At 38.2% G+C, this 22,817-nt stretch overlaps 2 protein-coding genes across 2 annotated transcripts in view; both read right to left on the reverse strand.

Annotated features, from left to right (window-relative positions):
* cdc73 (cell division cycle 73, Paf1/RNA polymerase II complex component, homolog (S. cerevisiae)) overlaps nucleotides 1-8,168 on the reverse strand; it is a 41,900-nt gene extending 33,732 nt beyond the window's left edge. Inside the window, exons 1-7 of the mRNA XM_034702771.1 lie at nucleotides 7,983-8,168; nucleotides 6,868-6,973; nucleotides 6,659-6,728; nucleotides 5,787-5,849; nucleotides 5,523-5,575; nucleotides 2,426-2,514; nucleotides 1,383-1,596 (exon numbers count right to left, since the gene is read on the reverse strand). Of these exons, the coding sequence (XP_034558662.1) occupies nucleotides 1,383-1,596; nucleotides 2,426-2,514; nucleotides 5,523-5,575; nucleotides 5,787-5,849; nucleotides 6,659-6,728; nucleotides 6,868-6,973; nucleotides 7,983-8,113 (726 nt within the window). The 5' untranslated portion in view covers nucleotides 8,114-8,168. The remainder of the gene's footprint in view (nucleotides 1-1,382; nucleotides 1,597-2,425; nucleotides 2,515-5,522; nucleotides 5,576-5,786; nucleotides 5,850-6,658; nucleotides 6,729-6,867; nucleotides 6,974-7,982) is intronic.
* Nucleotides 8,169-9,243: 1,075 nt separating this feature from the next.
* ro60 (Ro60, Y RNA binding protein) lies at nucleotides 9,244-16,727 on the reverse strand. The gene is made up of 9 exons (XM_034702475.1): nucleotides 16,565-16,727; nucleotides 13,763-14,368; nucleotides 13,029-13,249; nucleotides 12,444-12,590; nucleotides 12,229-12,366; nucleotides 12,014-12,130; nucleotides 11,747-11,863; nucleotides 11,392-11,538; nucleotides 9,244-11,096 (listed from the first exon to the last, which is right to left on the reverse strand). The coding sequence occupies exons 1-9, from the start codon at nucleotides 16,689-16,691 to the stop codon at nucleotides 10,944-10,946; spliced, it is 1,773 nt and encodes a 590-aa protein (XP_034558366.1). The 5' UTR covers nucleotides 16,692-16,727; the 3' UTR covers nucleotides 9,244-10,943.
* Nucleotides 16,728-22,817: the final 6,090 nt, after the last annotated feature.

The following is a 22,817-nucleotide window of genomic DNA, read 5'->3' on the forward strand; positions in this document are numbered from 1 at the left end:
ATAAACTTTAGTAGTTTTTTGTTTCATGAAAAATATGTACGCTCATTTTAAATTTGGCACACATAAGCAGGGCCAATTCAGAGAAAGTTTAATGTATACTCAAAACCAGAAATCCTGCCATTTTAAAGCACAAATTGGACCATGGATGCCGTTGTTTGCTGATTATGAATTATTACACCAGCAACCCAATTATTTAGGGTAGGTGTACATCTAGGTTTATTAAAAGTATTTTTACTGTATGAATATCTTCATCTCTGGGGGGCGGCAGTGGTGAGGTTGGGGTAACTTTGTGTTTATGTGAATATTATTGCCTGTATATTTGTGTAAGAACCCCCTTTAAAGTAAGACGGTTGGAGGGGATATCCCTAAAATAAATGTCATATATAAGGCAAAAAAAAAACATCTTGAAAGAAAATCATACAAATGCTGCCATCTTGTGGTTAAAATATCGACCTTTTATGAACTCCAGAGCATTTTTTGGAACTTTCTGGAAGTTTAACTCCTTACCTAGAGGCCATTTTTTTCAGAATGCTAACCAGGTTTGGCTATATAGAATTAGTACAAGTATCGACAGTTAAATGTAATCAAGCACAACACAAATCAAGTTAGTGGGGCAACATTTGTTTTGAGAGATGTTTGAAAGCCTTGTTCACACTACTGCTCATTTCCTAAAATCTAAAGTCCCAAATGACAGCCATGTTTCCAACTTAAAAATTAAGACAAAGACATTTAAGGGGTCTGGGGGAAAATGTTGGTGTGGGATAAGAGATTAAGAATAACCCTGTAACACTGATGGCTGTGTGTTCTACCTGTTTTACTCTGTTATTTAATGACTTGAGTTTTCTTTATATTTATTTTTACCCTCTAACATGAGTCTTGATTTTACATTTTTTTTTTGCTGCCCATTATTATGTACAAAATCAGCTAAATAATATTCATTATTATTACTATGATTGTATGTTCTTTTAGGCCGCTGTTATGTTATTATAAGAATATGGAAAAATATGATTGCTTCTATTTGTCAATGTGAACTGTATAAAATGATATTGTAAAAATAAATATAAAAAATATTCTTACAAAAAAAAATTAAGACAAAGGCTGAAAATGCTGAAATGGCACGGACCAAAATTTACGGTTACGAACGTTGAAGTTGATAATAGTGTTTTTTGAGGAGGTAAAAAAATATATGTTATCCTCCACACGGGTTAAAACAAGAGCTTGTTTCCATTCAAGTTGTAGGACGACCTGCTTCAGAGCAGAAATAAAGCTCAAGTTTTGAATCAGTGTGCAGAGCCTAGGCCATAATTTTCATCCTAATCCAACACAGGCATATTTTAACCAACAGCGTGATTGGTTATCACAAGCCTCAACTGGATTCTGACCTTTCCAGTACTCTGCAGAATGGTGGTCCTAGTTCTCCACACCCTCTCTCTGCTGACAATGTCTCTGGTGACATCCACCTCAGCGTCCACAAAGCTTCTCTGCTTCAGGGTGATGTCGTCATCCAGATCTGTTTTGATGGTGGAACGTTTCTTGGCCATGATTTTGGCTTTGATGGCTGCAATCTTCTCCACGGACATGGCTTCAGACAGAGATCTGAAGGGGGAGAAGAAGAGCTGTGATCACCGGAACCGCATGTTGCTCTGAGAGGCTGAAATATTTAAATTATGAATTTAATAATAATAATAAAGAGACTCAAGGTTTGCTCTAAACCTGCAAAGTGTCTCTGTGTCTTTAAAGATGGATTCTGGAAACATTTCTCCTTAATGACACAGAGATAATCTACACGACTTGTTTTGTTAACTTAAAATTATTCCCATTACATTTCCCTAGGTTATTACTTCCTAATGTATCATTACCAGAACCTCCTCCTTTCACCACATCACCCCCGTCCTCCAGCAGCTCCACTGGTTCCCGGTCAAACTCAGAATCAACTTCAAAATCCTCCTGTACACATTCAAGCCCATTCACAACCTCGCCCCCCTGTATCTGTCTGATCTCCTCCACATTGTAACCCCCTTTGCTTCCTCAGGTCTTCCTCCTCCCTCCACCTCTCTGTGCCCCCTGCCCATCTCAGCACCATGGGGAGCAGAGCTTTCAGTCGCTTTGCTGCCCAACTCTGGAACTCACTCCCACCAAACATCCAAAACTCTGACTCGCTACCCCTGTTCAAATCCAATCAAAACTCATCTGTTTCAAATTGCATTCGCTGTCTAACTTTTCTGCCTCATTTTAACTTGGTGTAACTCTGCTTGTTTTTATTTATTTTATCACAGTGTTTTTATTTATTGTGTTTTACTCTTTCTGTAAAGTGAGCTTGAGTGTTTAGAAAGGCACTTCTATATAAAATGTATTATTATTATTATTATTATTATTAATGTCCAGAATGCACATTACATACAAATGAAGCTGTGAAAGTTCATACCTGATCTGGTCAGTCTGCACGATTCCCTCCTTGTGGCCCTCCAGACGGGCAGCCAGACGCTCCTTATCCAGACGCACTCGCTCCTCATCCTTGAGAGAAAAACAATCAACACAATGTTAATAAACTACAGCTGCAATTTTATACGCCTGTTATTTCTCATGTAGATGCGGAATTTATTAGAGTTAGGGGTGTAAATGAGCCACCTGCAACAGTGGCTAGTAAATAAAATTACTGAACAGAGTAATTTGTGATAGACGATGACAGACAGCAGAAAACAAAGCAGAGCCAGATGGACCAAAGAGCACCTCCTCCTCTGTGTGTGTAAAATGTTCCTTTACGTTTTATTTACATTAAATAAGTCAAGGTAAATGTGAAATTAAAGGTGACGCTTGAAAATACTAACAGCACACTAAAACTAAACTTTCAACCACACATATTCAGCACTATTAAAGCAATATGCAATCATATCACAGATTTGTTGGTAGGGGGTTCCACGTGTTTTGTGCAAACATGCATTTTAAGAGTGATCACAAAATGTTAGAGGTTCCTGCAGCAACTAATATGCCTATAATGCCTCTTCTCATACAGGCTGACAGCATTTCAAATCAATGACTCTCTTGCTTCAGTCAAGGTTTAGATGCAGCTTAATCAGCCTTGGAGAACATGGCTGCAATGGAGGAAATAACCAGCCTCAAACTAATAAACTCAAAAGATAAAAAACATATTTTTTCTGTTTGTGAGACGAGCAAAGAGCATGTCAGTACTTCCTTTAGAAGTTGAAATATTGATTGAACTATTTCTAACAAGCCAGTACAGTAGCTGAAAAAAAAAAGAATAGTGGCTGGTAGATTTTGGAATCCACCAGCCACAATGGCAGGTGGGCAAAACAATATGCTGAGTTGAGTTTACATCTATTGTAGCAGAGTCTCACTAAAGGTAGTACTAGTGCACAAAAGGTTATGTCTGTGTTCAATGAGAATTTGCTATACTGTAAAACCCTATATACCCTTCTCCTTCAGGATTAGTCCTGACATAGTATATATGTTATCTTAGGATACACTGTATTTATTTGTGTTTGACAGCTATCTGTAAAGAAAACTGTGAAAAGTTGACTGCACTTTGTGACTGTTTGGTATTTTGTGATTTGATCTGGAGATAAACACAGTCAATTTATGAGCGCCCATTTGACTTAAACTTTAACCATTTTGTTTTACTATTCAACCACTGTTCAGTACGTGCATGTGATGGAACTGGTCATGTCCATATCCTACATTTCTGCAAACATAAAATATATTATGATTGTTGTTATTATATTATAAATGGAAAATTAAATATTTCACAGGGAAAATTCTGTTAGTGCAATATCTATTAAATTGACCAACTATCCTAAAAAATGCTGAAGTTTGAACATTAAATGTTTCCATCTGATTTTATAAAATTAAGGTTATCACTTTCTCCTGTTCCTTGCTAACTTTTTAATTTGTTGACTATTGTAAACAATGATTATTCCACTTTGCCAATAATCAACAAAACACCTGTCAATGGTAGAATCTATAGACTGTATAATACATGCACATACACTATATTACCAAAAGTAATTGCTCACCTGCCTTGACTCTAATGAACTTAAGTGCCATCCCATTCCTAACCCATAGGGTTCAATATGATGTCGGTCCACCTTTTGCAGCTATTACAGCTTCAACTCTTCTGGGAAGGCTGTCCACAAGGTTGAGGAGTGTGTTTATAGGAATTTTTGACCATTCTTCCAAAAGCGCATTGGTGAGGTCACACTATCCTCACCAATCCTGAGGCATTCAAAGTTCCTTTCACTGGAACTAAGGGGCCAAGCCCAGCTCCTGAAAAACAACCCCACACCATAATTCCTCCTCCACCAAATTTCACACTTGGCACAATGCAGTCCGAAATGTACCGTTCTCCTGGCAACCTCCAAACCCAGACTCGTCCATCAGATTGCCAGATGGAAAAGCGGGATTCATCACTCCAGAGAACGCGTCTCCACTGCTCTATGGTCCAGTGGCGGCGTGCTTTACACCACTGCATCCGATGCTTTGCATTGCACTTGGTGATGTATGGCTTGGATGCAACTGCTCGGCCATGGAAACCCATTCCATGAAACTCTCTGCGTACTGTACTTGGGCTAATCTGAAGGCCACATGAAGTTTGGAGCTCTGTAGCAATTGACTGTGCAGAAAGTCGGCGACCTCTTTGCACTATGCGCCTCAGCATCCGCTGACCCCTCTCCGTCAGTTTACATGGCCTACCACTTTGTGGCTGAGTTGCTGTTGTTCCCAAACTCTTCCATTCTCTTATAATAAAGCTGACAGTTGACTGTGGAATATTTAGGAGCGAGGAAATTTCACGACTGGATTTGTTGCATAGGTGGCATCCTATGACAGTTCCACGCTGGAATTCACTGAGCTCCTGAGAGCGGCCAATTCTTTCACAAATGTTTGTAAAAACAGTCTGCATGCCTAGGTGCTTGATTTTATACACCTGTGGCCAGGCCAAGTGATTAGGACACCTGATTCTGATCATTTGGATGGGTGAGCGAATACTTTTGGTAATATAGTGTACATGCGTCTCCACAATGTCACCCATTAGTTTTTGAAGCGCTGTCATGAGGCCCATGACACGATCCTTATGGTGGAAATGCTGACTCAAACTAACTTTTGGTCGACCCGACTCCAGGCAAAGAGGTGGAGTTGAGGCGAGCCTTAAGCCTCCCTGCTAAGAGCTACAGTGTGACTACGTCTCAGTCAAGTCAGGCGTGCCCCTAATTATGCATAAATTGCATAAATTAAATTTAATTAAAAATTTGTGATAAAATAAATACCATCATGTGTACTGATACAGAATTAAGCTCTTCTTACCAAAACTATTTTTAGTACCAGGCTATAAACACATTATTTCTACTGTGAAGGTGGGCTTTTAAGAATGGGTGTGTGTATGGCTCTTGGTAGCATCTCTGTATTCTGAATATGTTCTTGCTTGAGAAAAGGAGTTAATGGAGCAAATGCTCCAGAGTTTTATGTTACAGAAAGCAACTGTTAGAGGGAGAGATATAATGCCAGTTTACCTCAATCCTCGGTTTTTTGGCTTCAGAGGAGACTTCATCAGCTGCTCTTTTCACTATAAAAGCAGAAGATGTGTATTATTCCAGTTTGTCAAGTTTTGGTTCTGTAACAACTTGACTAAAAGAGAACTGCTCCTTTTATAGAAGTTCTGTTGTTTACATCATGCAATGTATCTACTTCTTGCAGCAGTTTTAATTTACAACTACTACGCTAATGATAAATAAAACTAGCCAAAACTTCAAGTAAGAAGCATGGTGTGAACTTACCTTGCGTTGGCCTTTGCAAACCTATTTCTATAGGTGCACTTCTATCGATGCTCGTCGATGTAGCTGTGAAAAGACAAAATTACAAAATTGCATTGTACTAGGGATGTCAACAATCCATCGAGCATCTATTAATGAACTTACTCTAATACATTTTTTTGTTTCGATTTCATATCACGTGGAACATCAGGTAGTCTCATACTTTCAGCTATCAGGGAGGTGTTTTAATAAGTTTAAAGCATGTTTCAATGTGAATCAGCTGACTAAGCGCTTTTTTTCCCCGCCGCCCAACTGATTATGACCCGGTTATCTCCCGGCTGGCACATGACCGTGTTCACATGTTTATTTTTCTCAACAAGAATGAGTAGACAGAAAACTGGACATTGTGAGTCTGAAATATGTTTCTGTTCGGTTCGTTTGTTGAAGTCTGAGCCTTCACTTTTATGACTGTATGTCCGCTGAGATTATGAACCTGCTCCACATGTTGATATTCAGCGTGTTTAACATTTTGAACACCTCAATACGATCCGTAGCTATTCAGTGCTGTCAGTTATATACATTGTTGAAAGAAAATTGGATTCTGGGGGAAAAACAAATTTGGCATTGTTTTTGACATGGAAAATGTTTACGTTTTCATAGTGATTCATGGATAATTGATCGTTAACATTTCTAAAGATCAATCACGGAAAATAATTGAAATTTACATCCCTAAATTGTACAAATTAGATCAATCAAAGCTAGGCTTGTCTCGTATTGTTTCAACATTGAAATGTACTGTCATACTTGTTCAAATAGTCTTAAATACACTGAATAAGGACACAAAGTCTAAACATCATCTAAGTACAATAATAATAGGTCTTCATAGTATTACTTACAACTCTCGCCGTTGAGATATGACAGCAAGCCTTTTCGATCAGGTCTTCTGACAACAGGGATGTTCTCTGTCTATAAACAACACAAAGTCATATCAAAAACACCTCAAAGGCATATTTAAAACAATCGTGTGAATAAAATTTGGGATTATTCTAATAAAAAACAGCACTGACAGGTTAGGGCACCATGACAGTTAATCCTGGATACTTACTGCCGCTCTTCGAACATAGGATGGATGCGGGAGATGCACATTGTTGAGCAAGAACAAGATAGAGTCCAAAGTGTAGTACTCTTTGGGCTGGCCCTCTTTACCAGTACTGAAGGTAGACACACAGACAAAAAAAAAATCAATATAAATCACTGAAACTCCAAGGTTTGTTTTTTTTTTTTTTTTTGCAACCTCTGCAGGACTAATAGACACACTCACTGTTAAAAGCAGTAGATTCAAGCTAATTTAAGTTGCTGCAATTTAAAATAAACGTAGTTACATTTCATGAAGTACTTCTGGAAGTGTCATAAACAAGGAACTATCATCAAATACTGATCAAATACATGTGCAATACTTTGATTTCCGGTGCACTACCTCATAACCATGTGCAATATTGTAGTTAATCCCATAACACATTTTATCATTATATTCATCTACTACATGTGCACTCTGGCTCAGGCTAATTTAACTTATTCATGTCTTTAAAAGTACTTCTATACCTTTCTTTGTACAGATAGTATTTTTCATTTGGATTTAGAACTTTGGGATTTTTGTTTAGGTTTATATATTCATTGTATTTACTGTCTTGTTGTGTCCTTCCTGTCTTGTTGTCAAATTCCTTGTGTGTGCGAGCTCACTTGCGTAAAGCTTTCTTGAACCTTGAATCTTAATCAACTTGTCCCTGTGCTACTACATTCCCCGCCTTACCAAAGCAAAGTTTGCTTTTGGCAGAGCAAGAAAAGCTACTTGGAGGAATTACTGAAGATAAACTAAAACCACGAGCCGCTCCACTTTAGGTCCTAACTCCAACTGAACACAAGCTAGCGCCGTTAACAAGTTAGCATCACATTACTACTACAAGTTCAGCTTTTATTGCTCATGCATACATTTTAAGTTTTGGACAATAAATAATGGACACACATAATGGTTGCAAAAAGACACTCTTAAGTTTAGGACACAGCAATGGAGTCTCACGCCAAAGTGAGTGTAGAGTGGTTCAAGTTTGAAGAGAGTAGTAAGGTTAGCATCTTAGCATGGCTAACGAGCACCACAAGGAACCGATGAGCTCCAGCGGGGGGCCTACAGCAGCGTTTAAAGGCAGTTTAGCACCGACATACCCCCAGATGATGTAGTTGGTCTTGACATTTTTCGGCCAGGAGAACTCTCCAAATATTACTTCATCTCCTTTAGCGACGATTTCTTTTTTCTGGATGTTATACTGACGGAGAACACTCAACACATCCGCCATCTTCACTTGTCTTGATGTAGTGTGTTACCAAGGCCCCCAGATATCAACACGAGGTGGCCTCGCCGGACGCCTGATCGGAAACAAACTTTATTTATACTACCATAAATTTCAACAAATGTGTATGATTCTTCTTGGTCGTGCGTCTGATAAAGCTGGGTTTTTTTTGTTTGTTTTTTTACATATTCGCTAGGTCCAATGAATTATTTGACCTTCATAAACAATTTAAAACCAGAAGTTTGTTTCTTGCCATTATAATAATAATAATAATAATAATAATAATAATAATAATAATAATAATAATAATAATAATAATATAAAGTTCATCTATAAAGCACTTATCAAAACAGACGTTACAAAGTGCTTAACATCATAAAAACCCCACAATAAAAGGAACAAAGCGGGGGTGGGTATATGGGCTGGCAAGACAATTTAAGAGGAACAGCTAATAGAGAAACTACTAAAAGCAATTAAAGCAATAAAACGATTAAAATCAGTAAAACAATAAAACGATGAGTGAATAAGAATAGATTAAAAATAAATGTAGAATCGTGGATAAAATCACATTACAAGGCCTTTCAATAAAAATATGTTTTCATCTGTGATTTAAAATAAGATACTGAGGCAGGACTACATTGTTAGAGTTAAAGCTGCTGTTGGTAGGAATGGTGTAATAAACATTACTATTTTTCTGCTGGGTTTGGAGAAAAGGTTATAATTCCCATCTGTACTCATTGGTAAGTGAAGTCATTTGAGACTATTGCGAGATCTCTGCATTTTCCAATGCCTTTGTATCAAGCAATATTATTATTCCCCTCGTTCCCGTTATGACGGACCAATCATAGCTAATCTCCAATCCTCTGTGCTGATTGGTTAAGGGGCGGCCCCTACTACGTCCTCCAATTGGTTATGAGTCCGGCACTATCAAGACTGCACACGCCAATCTGTGTTGGGGGGCTAAGAGGAAATCTGGTTTGGAGGGATAGTGTTGACATTCGAAGTCCCTCTCTCTGAACAGACGTTTACTCTGTGACTACCAACAGCAGCTTTAAATGCCTTGCTCAAGAACACCTCCAAATTCAACCAGGAAATAGTAATGTTCACTTTCAGCAAATAATAAAGGCGACAAACAGTGTTATTTAAAAAGCAGCAAAGTGTTTACTGGGGATTTACATTGCCACTACAGTGAAGTACTTGGATGTTAAACAAGTGGATACAACAGACAAGACAAGGGAAAAGAAGTTAATCATGGTGGTAAAACACTTGTGACATACCATACTTCATAATTACCTTTCGTGTCAGACTTTCAACAACAAATGTATCAATGAATATCTTACACAAAAATGATAGTGTTTTGACCTTCGACCAAGAGACACTGGACACTGTCTTAACATTGAATGTGACAGTATCTGCATCAGTGGAAAAACTTCTTCACAGTAATATGGTCAGAAATCTGTCTTCATAAGAAGTGAATTAGACCAGAATGATTGATTAGTGAATGCTGTGGGCTAAAACAAGAAGCACCACTGTAATTGTTTGTTTGCCTTTTCACTAAATTGGCCCCTAAACTCTGAATGCAGCGTGTGTATATTCTGTGTCTAAGGGAATAGAAAGCATTCTACTTTTGATGTCTACACATATTACAAAATTACATTCAATTTATTTAATTCTGGAAAGGTGGCAATTATTGGTTAGTTTTTGCATAATGAACAATCTTACATAAAACAAACAGACACATGACTGTGCTAACAGTTTCAGTCTGAATAAACTGTTGTTACATAGCTACGATTTGCTCCTTCCTGGACATTATGATACAGTAAAATACAAATGTAATGCACACAATTCAGACTAAGTATGACACCAAGTCTATTCATCCAACTTGCAGTAAGCTGACTAACACATTTCCAAAATAGCCCAAATATTCCAAAAACAAGATATCATGACATTTAAGAGCACCAAGGGTTTTTTCTTGTGTTCTAATACTTCTGTATTAGAAGTTTGATGAAAGCAGAACCGACATTTAAAATCAATTTGGCTTGGGGAAAGAAATGTTAACACAGCAACTAAAAATCAAATCTGGATTTAAGGCAAGACTTGTGTGAATTTATTTGGAAACATTCAAAATAATATTAAAGTATTTTTGATCAAATAAATCAACAAATGTGATTCCAAAGACGGTAGAACACAGTGCATTTTCTCTGCTTTTGGTGCTTTGTTTCAATTCCTCAGTAGAGTATGTCTGTTAACCCTTTATAATATTGCTACATAAAATAGAGGGACAGGCTTTCAAATGAAAAACACCTCTACCATCACATCAAACATGCTAAAATCATACCATGTATACATATTACAAACTACTGTAATTCTCCTTGAAATAAACCTACAGTCGTTCCCACCTCCAACATTCAGACCCTTATATTGTTCCTCTTGTTCCATTGGCCAGCATGTTATTTTTAAATGAGAGGAGTTTATTGTCAAAAGGGTCAGTGTCTTACCAAGAACCATCAGAGTATATAACAGCCGATCATACAGCTGTTTGCATTGAAACACCTGACATGCACTGACATGTCACGTCTTCAAACTTTCTTTCATGTTTCAGAATAAAATAAAAGCACATCATTTCTCCAGAGTGCTGTCCAGCCCGCTGGACACTTAGTCAATTGACCTGTGAGTGACATAATACAAAAGGAGAAATTGGAATTGTAAATGTCAACGTCTTTTGGATTAGTGCTGTTTAAGGGCACTCTACATACTTAGTGAGCCAGCTTGGTCCACGTTGTGCCTTAGTTTTTGTACTCTATAGTCATGACTCAGAGACAGTCCCAACACTGTGTCAGAACAGATCCTGGGCTAAGTTACGAATGACGCACAGAGCTCCGAGGTCGAAGCCACAGATGCTCATTAAACCTCTGTCTTCTGTGTCCACGATGGCGTGTCCAATCGAAGTCAGCCCACACATCACCATCTTAGAATTAACTCCTAAGTTCTGTAGAAAAAAACATGTTAAAGTTGTTTATTTAGTAGAAAATCAGTTGCATGTTTTCTTAAACATGTTTTAAATTGTCCATTAATTCCTTTTACTAATAAGAAAGCATGCAGAGCTCAGTATGTCACTTGTTAAAGTGAGCTGCTTGTTTTGATGGGAATCTTTTGGAGTTTATAATAGACAAATGGTACTGTATTGTCAATAGCAGTATAAGTCTTACATTAATTATAGTATCCAAGAAAGTTGTTATGCAATTAAATCCCCTCTCAAGGCAGACATAAGTAAAGACACCTACTTGTCTATGTTCCTTTAAAGTCTCCACAGGGCTGGCAGTAAACATCCACAATGGGTTGTTGGTCAGAATGATGAAAACATCTATCGCTTTCCCGTTCTCTGTGGCCCATGAGATGGGCAGAGTGCAGTCCGTGCTCCCACTTGGTATCTTTAATGCAGAGTGGGATGGAACGATCAGAAAGAGTTTAAAAGTGAGCACAGGGAGGATGCAAGAGTTATGCTGGCTTACCATTACACTGCTGATCAGTTTGTGATCATGGTAATATTTGTTTATTCTAGATATATATACAAACAAACGGTATTCTGACGCAAAGTGTAGCTGATATCTGTCTCTTTGATGCTGTGGCATGCCTCACCTTAACCAGCTCAATTGTTGCCTCCGACAGAGTTGTGTCAGCAGAGATGGAGCATGGAACTACAGCTCCTTCAGAGTAGGCCAGCACATCTAGGTCTGCCTCTGTCCTTGCAAAAATCTGCACAAGAAACCGGGATGTGTACTCTGTGACTACCAGGATCGTCATTGTAATGTCTCTCTGATTAATTTTGCAGGAACCCATTGCATGTTCCAGTTGAAACAATCATCACCCATACGGAGTGGATATCTATCTTAAGTATGATCTTACCATAGTAATAGCTGCAGCAGCGACAGCAGTGCTGATTGACGTGCCGGGGACAATGCTGCTCAATGATGTGCTCACGTCGACTGCCACAACGAAACGTTTACCCACAGGCTCAACGTTCTGAGAACAAAAGTATAGACAGTATGTTAAGTGTTAAATATGCTTAGTGGCCGAGAGTTAACAAATACAGTTAGAATAAAAAAATAAACATAACGGACCATAAAACTTTTGTAAAAAGCAGAGTCCATTGCTTTGAGGATGCTGCTGTCTGGTTCCCACTTTGTTTTACCCTGATAACCTTGGCCTCTTTTGTAGTTTTCAGTAGCCAAAAGTATGCTGAAAGGATGGATCTGCGCCTGTGATAAAAAAAACACTAAGTTTTGAAGAAGAAAAAAAACAGTGCACTTTCGTTGATTGTTGAGATGGTTTGTACCTTCTTTAGAGCCATCTCACTCTGGATTCTGTCACACACAGCTTGTGTTTCTGAACCACCTGGTTCAAGAATTTTGTTTGATGTCATTTTACCCAAGATCCTTAGCAGTGACTGGAGAGGCATTTCCTTCAACAAAGCCCTCCATACCTTAAAAATAAAAAACAGAAATGTCCCTTTATTAGATTTGTGCTAAAGTGGTGCAAAGAACAACAACTTGCTAACACCATTTTTCATAATATTTTTTCCTTGGAGCTCTGGAGGGAATTAAAAGTCAATGACAATAAGATCGATAAGATAAGTGTTTGAGAGGTAATAAATACGTTGGTAATGCTAACTCATTAAACACACACACACACACACACAGTTCTGTTCTTGATTCAATACTTGAAATATCACGGCTGGATATTACAGGGCAGAACAGGAGGGATGTTAGCCTGCAGGTAAAAGCTTCAATATGTCCAACACATCTACTTCCCACCCTCAGGTGCCACTCTGATAAGATAATTTATGATATTTACTTTGCCTATAATTGGTCGAAGTGTTATGGCTGATGGGTGTATCTTTCAGGCTCCGCAAAACACTCACCTGTTTGGACTTCAGGTGGTCTGTCAGCAGCTGTTCCCTCTCCAGTTTGTGTTCCTCGATTAAATTGACTACCTCGGTTTCATCACAGCTGTGCTTCACCTTCTCCACCACTTCCAGATATGAAAGCACTTTGACAACCTCCTCAGAGTTCTCCTTGTCTGAATACGCCACCTGGACTTCTTTCCATCCTTTTGTTACATATTTGCTGATCAAGGCGATTGCTGTGAACATAATGGCACAACCATCACACTCGAGTGGCTGTTATTTAAATGTGTCATGTTGTTGGGTAATAACAGAGTTGTAAAGCTGTAATTAAAACGTCTGAAATGACTGTGGTCATGTTTGTTTTATCATTTAATGTCATTTCTCAGACTGTCAGTGAGGGTTTTTACTTCAACTGTGTCGCTATTCTTCTGGAGTTTTACCTTTGTGACTTTTTATCCCTTATTCTTTAATGATTCGTGACCCTGGTGTCTCTAAAATCACTTAACAAAATCAGACAAATGGTGTCCGTCTGATCTCAAGTAAGGCTCTATAAGGCCTACACATGCAGCTAATTGCTATTTAACTTTCTAATTAGCAGTTGTGGCATTTTGTTTTGCATTGTTAAAGTTCCTCCTCCCTGTCGAAATGTTTGCTATGTTATTGGAACCATGCTTTTTTGTCAAAGCACTTTGTAAACATTTGTTTTTAAAGGTGCTATATAAATAAAGTTATTATTTGTGTCAGCTCACCTTCATTGGCTGGTTTGGTGTGAGAGAGCCTGAACAGATCCTGGTGTGTCCATCCCTCTCTCTGTTTACATCTGGTCACAGCCGCAGCCAGACTCATAGCATCCTGTTCATTGTACCAGTCAGACACCGCTTTCCTCAGGGCACGTCCCCAAATCCCACACTTCATACCGTCCCTCAATTCCTTCTTGTTCTGGATGAAAGAGAACAGGTGAGCGGGGTCCCGACAAACTTCCTTCACCGCTTTGAACGCCGCCTGCCTCGTCTTCAGCTCAGAGTGTTGGGAGCACAAAGCCAAGGCGAAAAAATGGGGGCCCGGTCTGACAGCACATCCATCCTGACTGAACCTTTTGATCTCCTCCACCACCTCAGCTCCACGTCCCTCCTGGAGCAAAGAGAGAAGAGCTCCGGCGCTCTCCATGCTGAGCTGCCCCTCCTCTCTAGCTGTGTATATGTCTCCCTCTGACCCATAGCAGAGGAAGCGGCACAGTCGGGCCTTATCAGTGACCTCCCATTGGCAGCCACCACCACCTGTTGAGTTTTGGTGGTGGTTGCTTGATGAAGATGTTTTAGTACTTTCTGATGGCTCCATTGCAAATGTCAAGTGGCCTGAAACAGAGAGCAACAAAAATGTGTTTAATAAACAGACTCAAATACTGATTATTTTCATTTAAACTTATCAATTGTTTTATCAGAAGTTATGGAAACCCTAAGTTGACATTCATCCTTACATTTTATTTTCTGTTTTTCCCTTTACAACAACCAGTTTCTTTCTTTAGATCTGGACTCAACATCAGATGATCATAACTTTTATCCAATGAGTTGCAAAACTAAACAAATATATCAATTAACCAGGGCAATGGCAGCATGTCATACCCCTAGACTGCATAAATAACGGCCTACGCATCTCAGATTTAATTTCCCACTCATGTCTCCAGGACAGTCTGGAGTCAGTGGCTGAAAGGAGGTTGATGGACAAACTGCGAGCCATCCTGGACAACCCCTCTCACCCTCTCTGTGATGAGCTGTGGCTGATGGGCAGCTTGTTCAGTCAACGCATCATCCCACCATGCGGTGCCAGACTGAACGCTTCAGGTGCTCCTTTGTGCCCACCGCCATCAGACTGTTAAACAGTAATGGAGGCCACAGACTGCACCACGCTGACCACTGAACCCCCCCAATGAACAGATCCATATGATCCCTGCATTGTCTGTCACACTCCATCATCTCATCCAGAACTGACTTTCTTGACTGCTGCTGGCATTATAATGCATATTATATTATATTATATTATATTATATTATATTATATAATTATCTTGCTATATTCTATGATGTTATATTACATTATTATTGTTTACTACAACTCACGGCCATATTACATCCCCATAATTTATTTATTATATTGCTTAATCTGTCATTACCAACTATAATCACACCATGTCAACCTGTTACACAGTGGCAGTTCTAGACCAATTTTACTGGGGGGGCAGGCTGGGGCCAAGGGTGTTTTCAGAGGGACACATTCAACCCTGACAAAAGAAACTGAGAAGGGCGAAGACCGGCTGAGGACAAACTGGCAAAACATCAGTGCATCCCTATATACTAGACATATATACTACTGTGTACCAGATCAAAATCCAGACTGACAGCAGCTGTTTGGCTGTTTACACTCAACATGAGTCCCTTAGCACTCTAAGGGACTGGAATCAAGTGCCACATGCATGTGTTCTGCCTGTAACATCGGTGTGATACTAAAGCTTTTTTATTGTACAATACAATATTTGTTTGGTGTGGAGGGGGGGGCACAGGGGGGTCCAGGTTCAGTTTTACAGGGGCACTGGCCCCTGTTGGCCCCTCCCCATAATCGCCACTGCTGTTACTACTGAAACATTTTTAATACTGCCTGTAATTACCCCTATTTACACCGTTTGTAACATTAAATATATATCTAAATTGTATTCTATCTTTATTTATACTTATTTTATTTCACTAATTTGAATTTTTTCTTGATTGTACTTATGTCTGGGTTGCTGCAACAACTGAATTTCCCCCCCGGGGATCAATTAAGTAATATCTTATCTTATCTTATGTTGCTGATGAGAGGATTTTTAACGGTATCGTAAGACATGCAACTTTCCAAAGCCCTGACATATCCTGAGTTGGAGCTCCAGTATTACTGCTGAGACGGTTCGGCACCAAAGATCGTCCACTATGTTGACTTAGATAACCACAATACTGACTCAGTGCACAGACAGAAATAACTTAAAGCCGATTACAGGACATGGTGATACACATGAGAGAGATACAATCCACAGTGACCTGTCAAAACAGCATGGTAGAAAACCAAAGCATACGATGTGAAAGGCTTAAGTTAGTCGGTTTAACCTGATAACTATGAAGGTAACATGAAGTCAGCTAACGTTACCAGAACTGGTTTGCTGACTTAGTTGAAGCTAGCAAAGGAGGGCAGTCTCTCAAATGCGAAGTTCGGTAACGTTAGCCATGAGGCTCATCTGAATCTAATACATTATTAACATATTTATGGAGAGTACATCACACCCAAGTCACTCCACACATGTCTCAGCTTCAGCAACACTAGTCTCCGGTGTCGTCTGGTTAACAGTGGAAACTACAAAGTCCTCCATCAGAGGTTTTTTCACCGGAGAGCAGAGCTACCGAGGCGGCTTGATGCAGAAGGTAGGCTAACCTGGATTTTTACCAGGGTTGTTTTAACTGTAAACACGTGACGTTTTCTCATTTTAACATCTCCCTCGACAATTACATGACTTACTCGTGAACTTACCACAGTGTTTGTATAAAGTGCTCAAGTTTGTGTGTGGCTGGACGCAAAGAGGCCTCCCCTCTGCTTTGCCCGTCAGGGAGATAAGCAGGGGCGGGGTCGCAGTGGATGCTGGGATACAGAGTACCATCACACACTACTACACTACTCTGCTACACTCAGAGGAAATGTGATGTCCAAACATCACTAGTATTTTCCTCACATATCTTCACATCATGCTTCAGCTTAGGTAGTTAACTCTACTCTCATAATGAATTTCACTCATAAGCAGTCTCATTGCAGAAGAAGCTAAAAGGCACATTTTACAGTTTATGGTTGTTGTTTTTTTCCACAATATTTTTATTTAGTTTTTAGCAGCATGAATTACAGCTTTTTACATTCACATATTATATAGCAAGACATACAACTGCTGCGTTTACACATCACAAATAAGTTAAAAAAAAAACAAGACATAACATAACAACCCCCCCCCCCCCCCCCAAAAAAAAATAGTAATAATAATAATAATAATAATAATAATAATAATAATAATAATAATACAAGAACACTTCTCCTGTTACAATAAATGGTAATCTATACAAATTGGAGTAAATAAATGCATTAAATACAGAATGTGAAAAGCACCTAGTGAAAAAAAGAAAGATTCAACATGCTTTGAAACTGCAGTGTCCACATAATTTAGTCATTCACTTGATCATCTATTAAATCTAAATCCTTGACATAATTAATGAAAGGCTTCCATATGTTCTCAAAAATATGCTGTTTACTCTTTAATATGTAAGTTATGCTTTCTAGTGGAAGGCTTGACAACATCTGTCTTATCCATTGAGCAGTACTTGGTATTTGAATATGTTTCCATAACATTGCAATACATTTTTTAGCGTAAAGCAAGCCCAGGTCTATAAATGTTTGATCACTCTTGCTGTAATTATGTATCTCAGGATATAAGCCCAACAGAAAAAGCTTCGGGTCGAGTACAATTTGTTTTGAAATAATCTTCTCGATTGTAATTCTTACCTCTTCCCAAAAAGTTTTTATTTTCCTGCATTGCCAAATACAATGAAACAGGGTTCCTCTAGTTTCTGTACATTTTGCGCACATGTCCAGTATGTTTTTGTTATATCGATTTAAATCCATTGGCGTCACAGTTTATATTTATGTTTATTTATTTGCATAATTAGAAAAAAAATACACAAAAAAAGGGCAAAGATAAATAATATACTGTGCAGGAAGAGGCAGAAACTCAGAGAGCTTATTTGAAGCCTCAACCCAATTAATGTTCTAATATCAAAAATTAATAAAAAAAATACTAAATGGACACATATAAAGACAATAGTTGATACTAAAAATAAAATTACATACGAATATACAAAGTTAACAATTAATATAAGTACAGTTATTACATCGACAGAATTCAAAAGTGCAAAATATGAATATGATGTGTATAGACACCTGTTTATGAATATGTGGTTGAGCATGATGAGTATAGTTAAGTAATAGTGGTTAAAAGTTTTTTCAAGCATCCTTTATAACATTTTAAAGATAAACAGTTTTTCACCACATTGGAATAAATATTCCAGAATTTGGTGCCCCTGAAACGTATTGAGAATTGACTTCTACAGGTAAAACATTTCCAATTAGATTGAGTGTAACACAAAACTATTTTATTCCAGAGGTTTGTCACCGATTTCCCATAACACCCAAATCATCCTGTGGTTACAGGCAGGCCCACAGGTATACATTTGGTAAACTTGGCTTGGATGTGTCCTTTCCTCTCTGTTACATCAAGTCCCTTGTATTCCTTTCCACATGGCTATAGCTGTGATATTCAAAAATGTCCACTTTTTAGGACCCTTATAATTTAAAAAATGAAAGCAAAAAACAACATTTAATTCTGAAAGAGTTTGAAACCCAAGCCATCAATAAACATGACTTTCATTTTCAGGCATAGTTTGAGAAAGGTGACTGTGTGTGTACTTGTATGTCATTTGCACTGTGAATATTTTGTCAAACCTGCACAGATGCATATGACAAAACTAAAGACAGCTGGATTACAATTAGCAGCCTTATTTTCAGGGTTTTGGTATTGGACTTGCTGGCTAACTGTTACACAGTCATGGTACACTTCAACAGAACAGAGCTTTTACTATTCATGTCATAAGTGGGACATGTGAGTTTTTTTCTTCTGTCCCTAAGTGTCCTCTGTGAAAATAACTTTATGATTGTAACTTTCATCATAAGCTGTGCAGTTAAAAATAAAGGTTGATTGAACCCCCCCCAAAAATAACTTCATTGTTTATTTGGGTAAACTGACATGGAAACAAGTCCCAATTGAGACACACCTGTAGTTTTTCAGCTAGTTTTTTTCTGGCAAATGTCTCACAATCAGTTCAGAAACATAAGGGAGTTCTAAAGAATTAAACAAACAAAACAGGAAGTAATACCTAACATCATCACTAATTACTGTGGCAAACTTATTTTGTTTTGTTTTGCATAAAACATTCAAATGTTAATATTCAGTAACTCTCAAACCAGTAACTAAAATATCACATTGATGTTCAGTTATTTGTATCACCACCGGGTGGCAGTATCACATCAGCTGTATAGAAAAGAAGGTTGCTGGTTGTATGAAAAAGAGAAAACACATGGTCTTTTCATTCACTTTGTACATTTACAACGTACACACAACCTGTTGATGTTATTCACAGCACAAAGTAAATCATGTTTATAATTTTCACAAACTTCCCTATCCTGCAATTATGTGTCATTCCATTAGTGTAGGACAACAAATATAGAGGGTTATATTCAAGGCATTAGGTGCCTTAGCCAGAAGCCCTAGAGGATTCACTGTTTTATTTTAATGTTCTAAAACTACTCATGTCTTGTGTTAATAGAGCTCCAGATGGCGCTGCCTGCAGTATGATTTGTGTTATTGCTGTAGCACAGGGTTTAGCAGACGTTAAGATGTTATGTTTTTAAGGTGCTGTAAGAGGAAAGGCGGAAGTGTCTGCACATGTGTCTGTAAACATCAGTTCCTGAACCTGCGTCTGTGCAAACCACACCTTCAGCCTGCATGATGTCAGAGATAAAGATCAGGGTCAAACACTTGCTGTATTAGATTCCTCTTTCTCTTTGTACTCAAGGCCTTAAGTATCTTCTCCAGGCCTCTTTGTTTCAAAGCTGCATCAAACTCTTTATCGCTCTGAATGAATGAATGAATGAATGAAGCGTGGGAAGAAGTCGTTCTCTATCAGGCAGTAGATTTTCCTCTGTGCAATGAAGTGTAATCACTTGGTTGCTAGGGACTCTGATCTAGGGCTGATGATCTGTATTTTAAAGGATTCCAAGTTCACCTGCAAAGATGTCTTTGGCAGTGACATTGCATTTAAGTAAACATGGATGACATGTCTCAATCTTCTCTCATGGCAAAAAAGTGAAGCCAAAATACGGCCTCAGATGGGCACTGACAGAATGCTCTTAAGAACACATTTATTTATTAAGAAAACCTTGATACACTTGTCAATAGTAAGTGTAATACCCACGGGGATGTCAGTCAGCTCGACCCCTTTGATGAGAATTCGCCAGGGAACTGGAACTGAAGCTACATTTTAAAGGAATATGCTTTATATTTAAATCTTTTAACATTGTAAGCAAGCTTGTCGTATTACGTCTATGCACCAGCCAGGTGTACCAATCTTAAACTCTTTGTATCCTTCAATTTTCAAACTCCAACATTGGATTTGAACACATATTGCCGCTTTGAGGTTTTCCTGTCTTTTAATGGACTTCTTTCAGAGTTTGTTATAGGATTGTCAGCCTAGAACAATCTCTTCATAAATACTCACTGTTCCTCCTTTTCAAAGATTTTGAACACTCCCAATATGTGCCAAAGTTCATATTATCTTCACAAAACATAATTTCAGAACATCCCAAAATGAAAATTTTCCACCTTTTAGACATGAGAACATAAATAACTTCATTAAAAAGGAAACAGTAACCAACCATGATATTAGTATTGTGCTGCTTGAAAACAGATGATAATTGCATTTCTGGGAAAGGATTGTCCCGTGAGATTCTCCCTGCAGGCTTGTTTCATTTTGGGCTTTTTTTTGTCCGCAGATTGAGGAAAAGGAAAGTTTTTTGGAGTTGTATGCAATTTAAGAAAACACTAGACAGCACAATATTGATGACTAAATTAAGATAAACACCTGTTGATTTCCCTCCCCTTTAATGGACCCTGGATGAAGTTAACTACTCTGGATTTCAATATTTTATGTTTATGAGAAAGGGAAACAGTATAAATATTGAAACTTGACTGGTGCTTAGTACAAAAAACCCCACAATCAATGCAAATTAAATATAACCTACTTTAAAAAGGCAGAGAAGAACACCCGGTAGGGTTATCTTGCTAAGGTCACAAGGTCAAACAGTTAAGCAACTTCAGTTATAGTCTGGTTTTCCACATTTTACATAAACAAGAATGGGTAAAATTTAAAACAGCTTTCAGGTGTTTCAAAAAGCCTTCAAAATAAGCTTAACTGCAAAAGGCAGTTCTTACATTATCTTTGTGTTCTGGAGATTCAGAGATGTGATGATAAATCTAAATCATCCTACTTTTCTTTGAAACATAATCCTCTCAGTTTGCATGATGCTGCTAAATTTTCATTCGGTTTCAATCAGATGTCCATCATCACTGCTCCATCAAACCGGGACAGACTCCATGTTTCTACTTGAAGTATCTCAGACCTTTCCTTCTTTTGTCTCTCTATCTTTACATTATGTTGACATACAGTTTGTTGCGTAGACAGAAGGAGCCACATGAGTACTTAGCAGTGGTGTACTCGGGGGAGAGGCAGGGTGGGCAATTGATAGAGAATTTAAAGAAGCAAAAGTGCCCTCTGGATACCCATCAAGTAAAAAAACAATGAAAAATGTCCTCTGAATGCCCTTATAGTGGATTTACCCTAAAAAAGAGTGCCCTTTGGACACACCTCCAGTGGATATAATGTAAAAAAAGTGCTCTTTGGATGCCCTTCTAATGAACTCAATGTAAAAAATTGTCCTCTTGTTGCCCTTCTCGTGACTGAATTTAAAATAAATTACGTTTGGATGCACTTTTAGATAATTTAATGTAAAAGAAAGTGCTGTCTGGATGACCTTCCAGTTGATAAAATCTAGTAAAGTGCCCTCTTAATTCCCTTAGATATAAAAAAAAAAAAAAAGATGAAAGAAACCAACTTTGATAACAAGTATGAAGTCAGTGGTTTAAGCATTTAATCAAATAAACAAGATTCTCTATATATTTCACTTGGCTCACATTCTTTGAGCCAACAGTACTTATTCCTGAGTGCAGACACTTCAGCTACTGCCTTACTATAAGTACCTTCTGTAGCATCATTCTAGCTTATTACTGAGAACAAATTCACCACAAGTAGGATAACGATAGGAGACTTTTAACCAAGTCTACAAAGCCCTGCTGATAGAGTTTACAGTTTTATCAGCATGCTTTAAGATAATCCCAGAATGCTGAGGTGCTACCAAAACAATGCTAACAGCCTAATGCTAAGGAGGCTGGTGTTTACCATCCTTACCATCTTAGTTTTGCTTTGTAGCACAATAGGTCAACAGGGAATGCCATTTATTTTAAGAGGACCTATAAAACCATTGTGTTGGCCAACTTCAAATTTGAACTCTTGACAGAAGACAGGAAAGTTTGTACCATATTTTGTATACCATGCAATAGATTTCTGGACAGCTCACTCTAAAATTGTTATCAAGGATAGTTTAATTTGCTGGTGGTTCTAAATGAAATGTTATGAAAACGCCAATATCAAGGAGATATCTCTTAAGCACATCCTTGTCAGAAGGATATTCAAATTAAAGTGCTCTGATTGGATAGCTCAAACAAAATGCTACTCCAACAGTTATGTAATGGGAGCTTCAGCTCTGAGTAAGACTGAAAGTGACATGTACTTGCTCTTTTTTCTGTCTCCTTGTTTGGACATCTCATCATGAATGAGACAGCAGAAAGACCAAACCAAACACAAACCGGTACAAACGAGATTGAACTTGAAGTCATCACTGGACTTGATGCACATGAAGTGCACGTGGTTTTCATTGCAATGTGATTTATTTTTAACAGGAAGTAGCTGTAGGAGGGAAAACTTGTAGAATCACATACATCCTCTTTGATGCTAAAATTAACAGCCAAGTTTCAGACATGTTGCTGAACTCAGCGGCTAACATCATTTGTATT

This window comes from Notolabrus celidotus, chromosome 15 (genome assembly GCF_009762535.1).
Source record: "Notolabrus celidotus isolate fNotCel1 chromosome 15, fNotCel1.pri, whole genome shotgun sequence".
NCBI classification, from domain to species: Eukaryota; Metazoa; Chordata; class Actinopteri; order Labriformes; family Labridae; genus Notolabrus; species Notolabrus celidotus.

What these genes read in the sequence shown, in the direction of transcription:
- ro60 (XM_034702475.1), bottom strand. Translation starts at nt 16,691, where the DNA reads ATGGTACTCTGTATCCCAGCATCCACTGCGACCCCGCCCCTGCTTATC. An exon ending in CACCAAACCAGCCAATGAAG is followed by an intron (nt 13,250 to 13,762) that starts GTGAGCTGACAC and finishes TTATGTTCACAG; the next exon opens with CAATCGCCTTGATCAGCAAA. An exon ending in CTGCTGCAGCTATTACTATG is followed by an intron (nt 11,864 to 12,013) that starts GTAAGATCATAC and finishes TTTCTTGTGCAG; the next exon opens with ATTTTTGCAAGGACAGAGGC.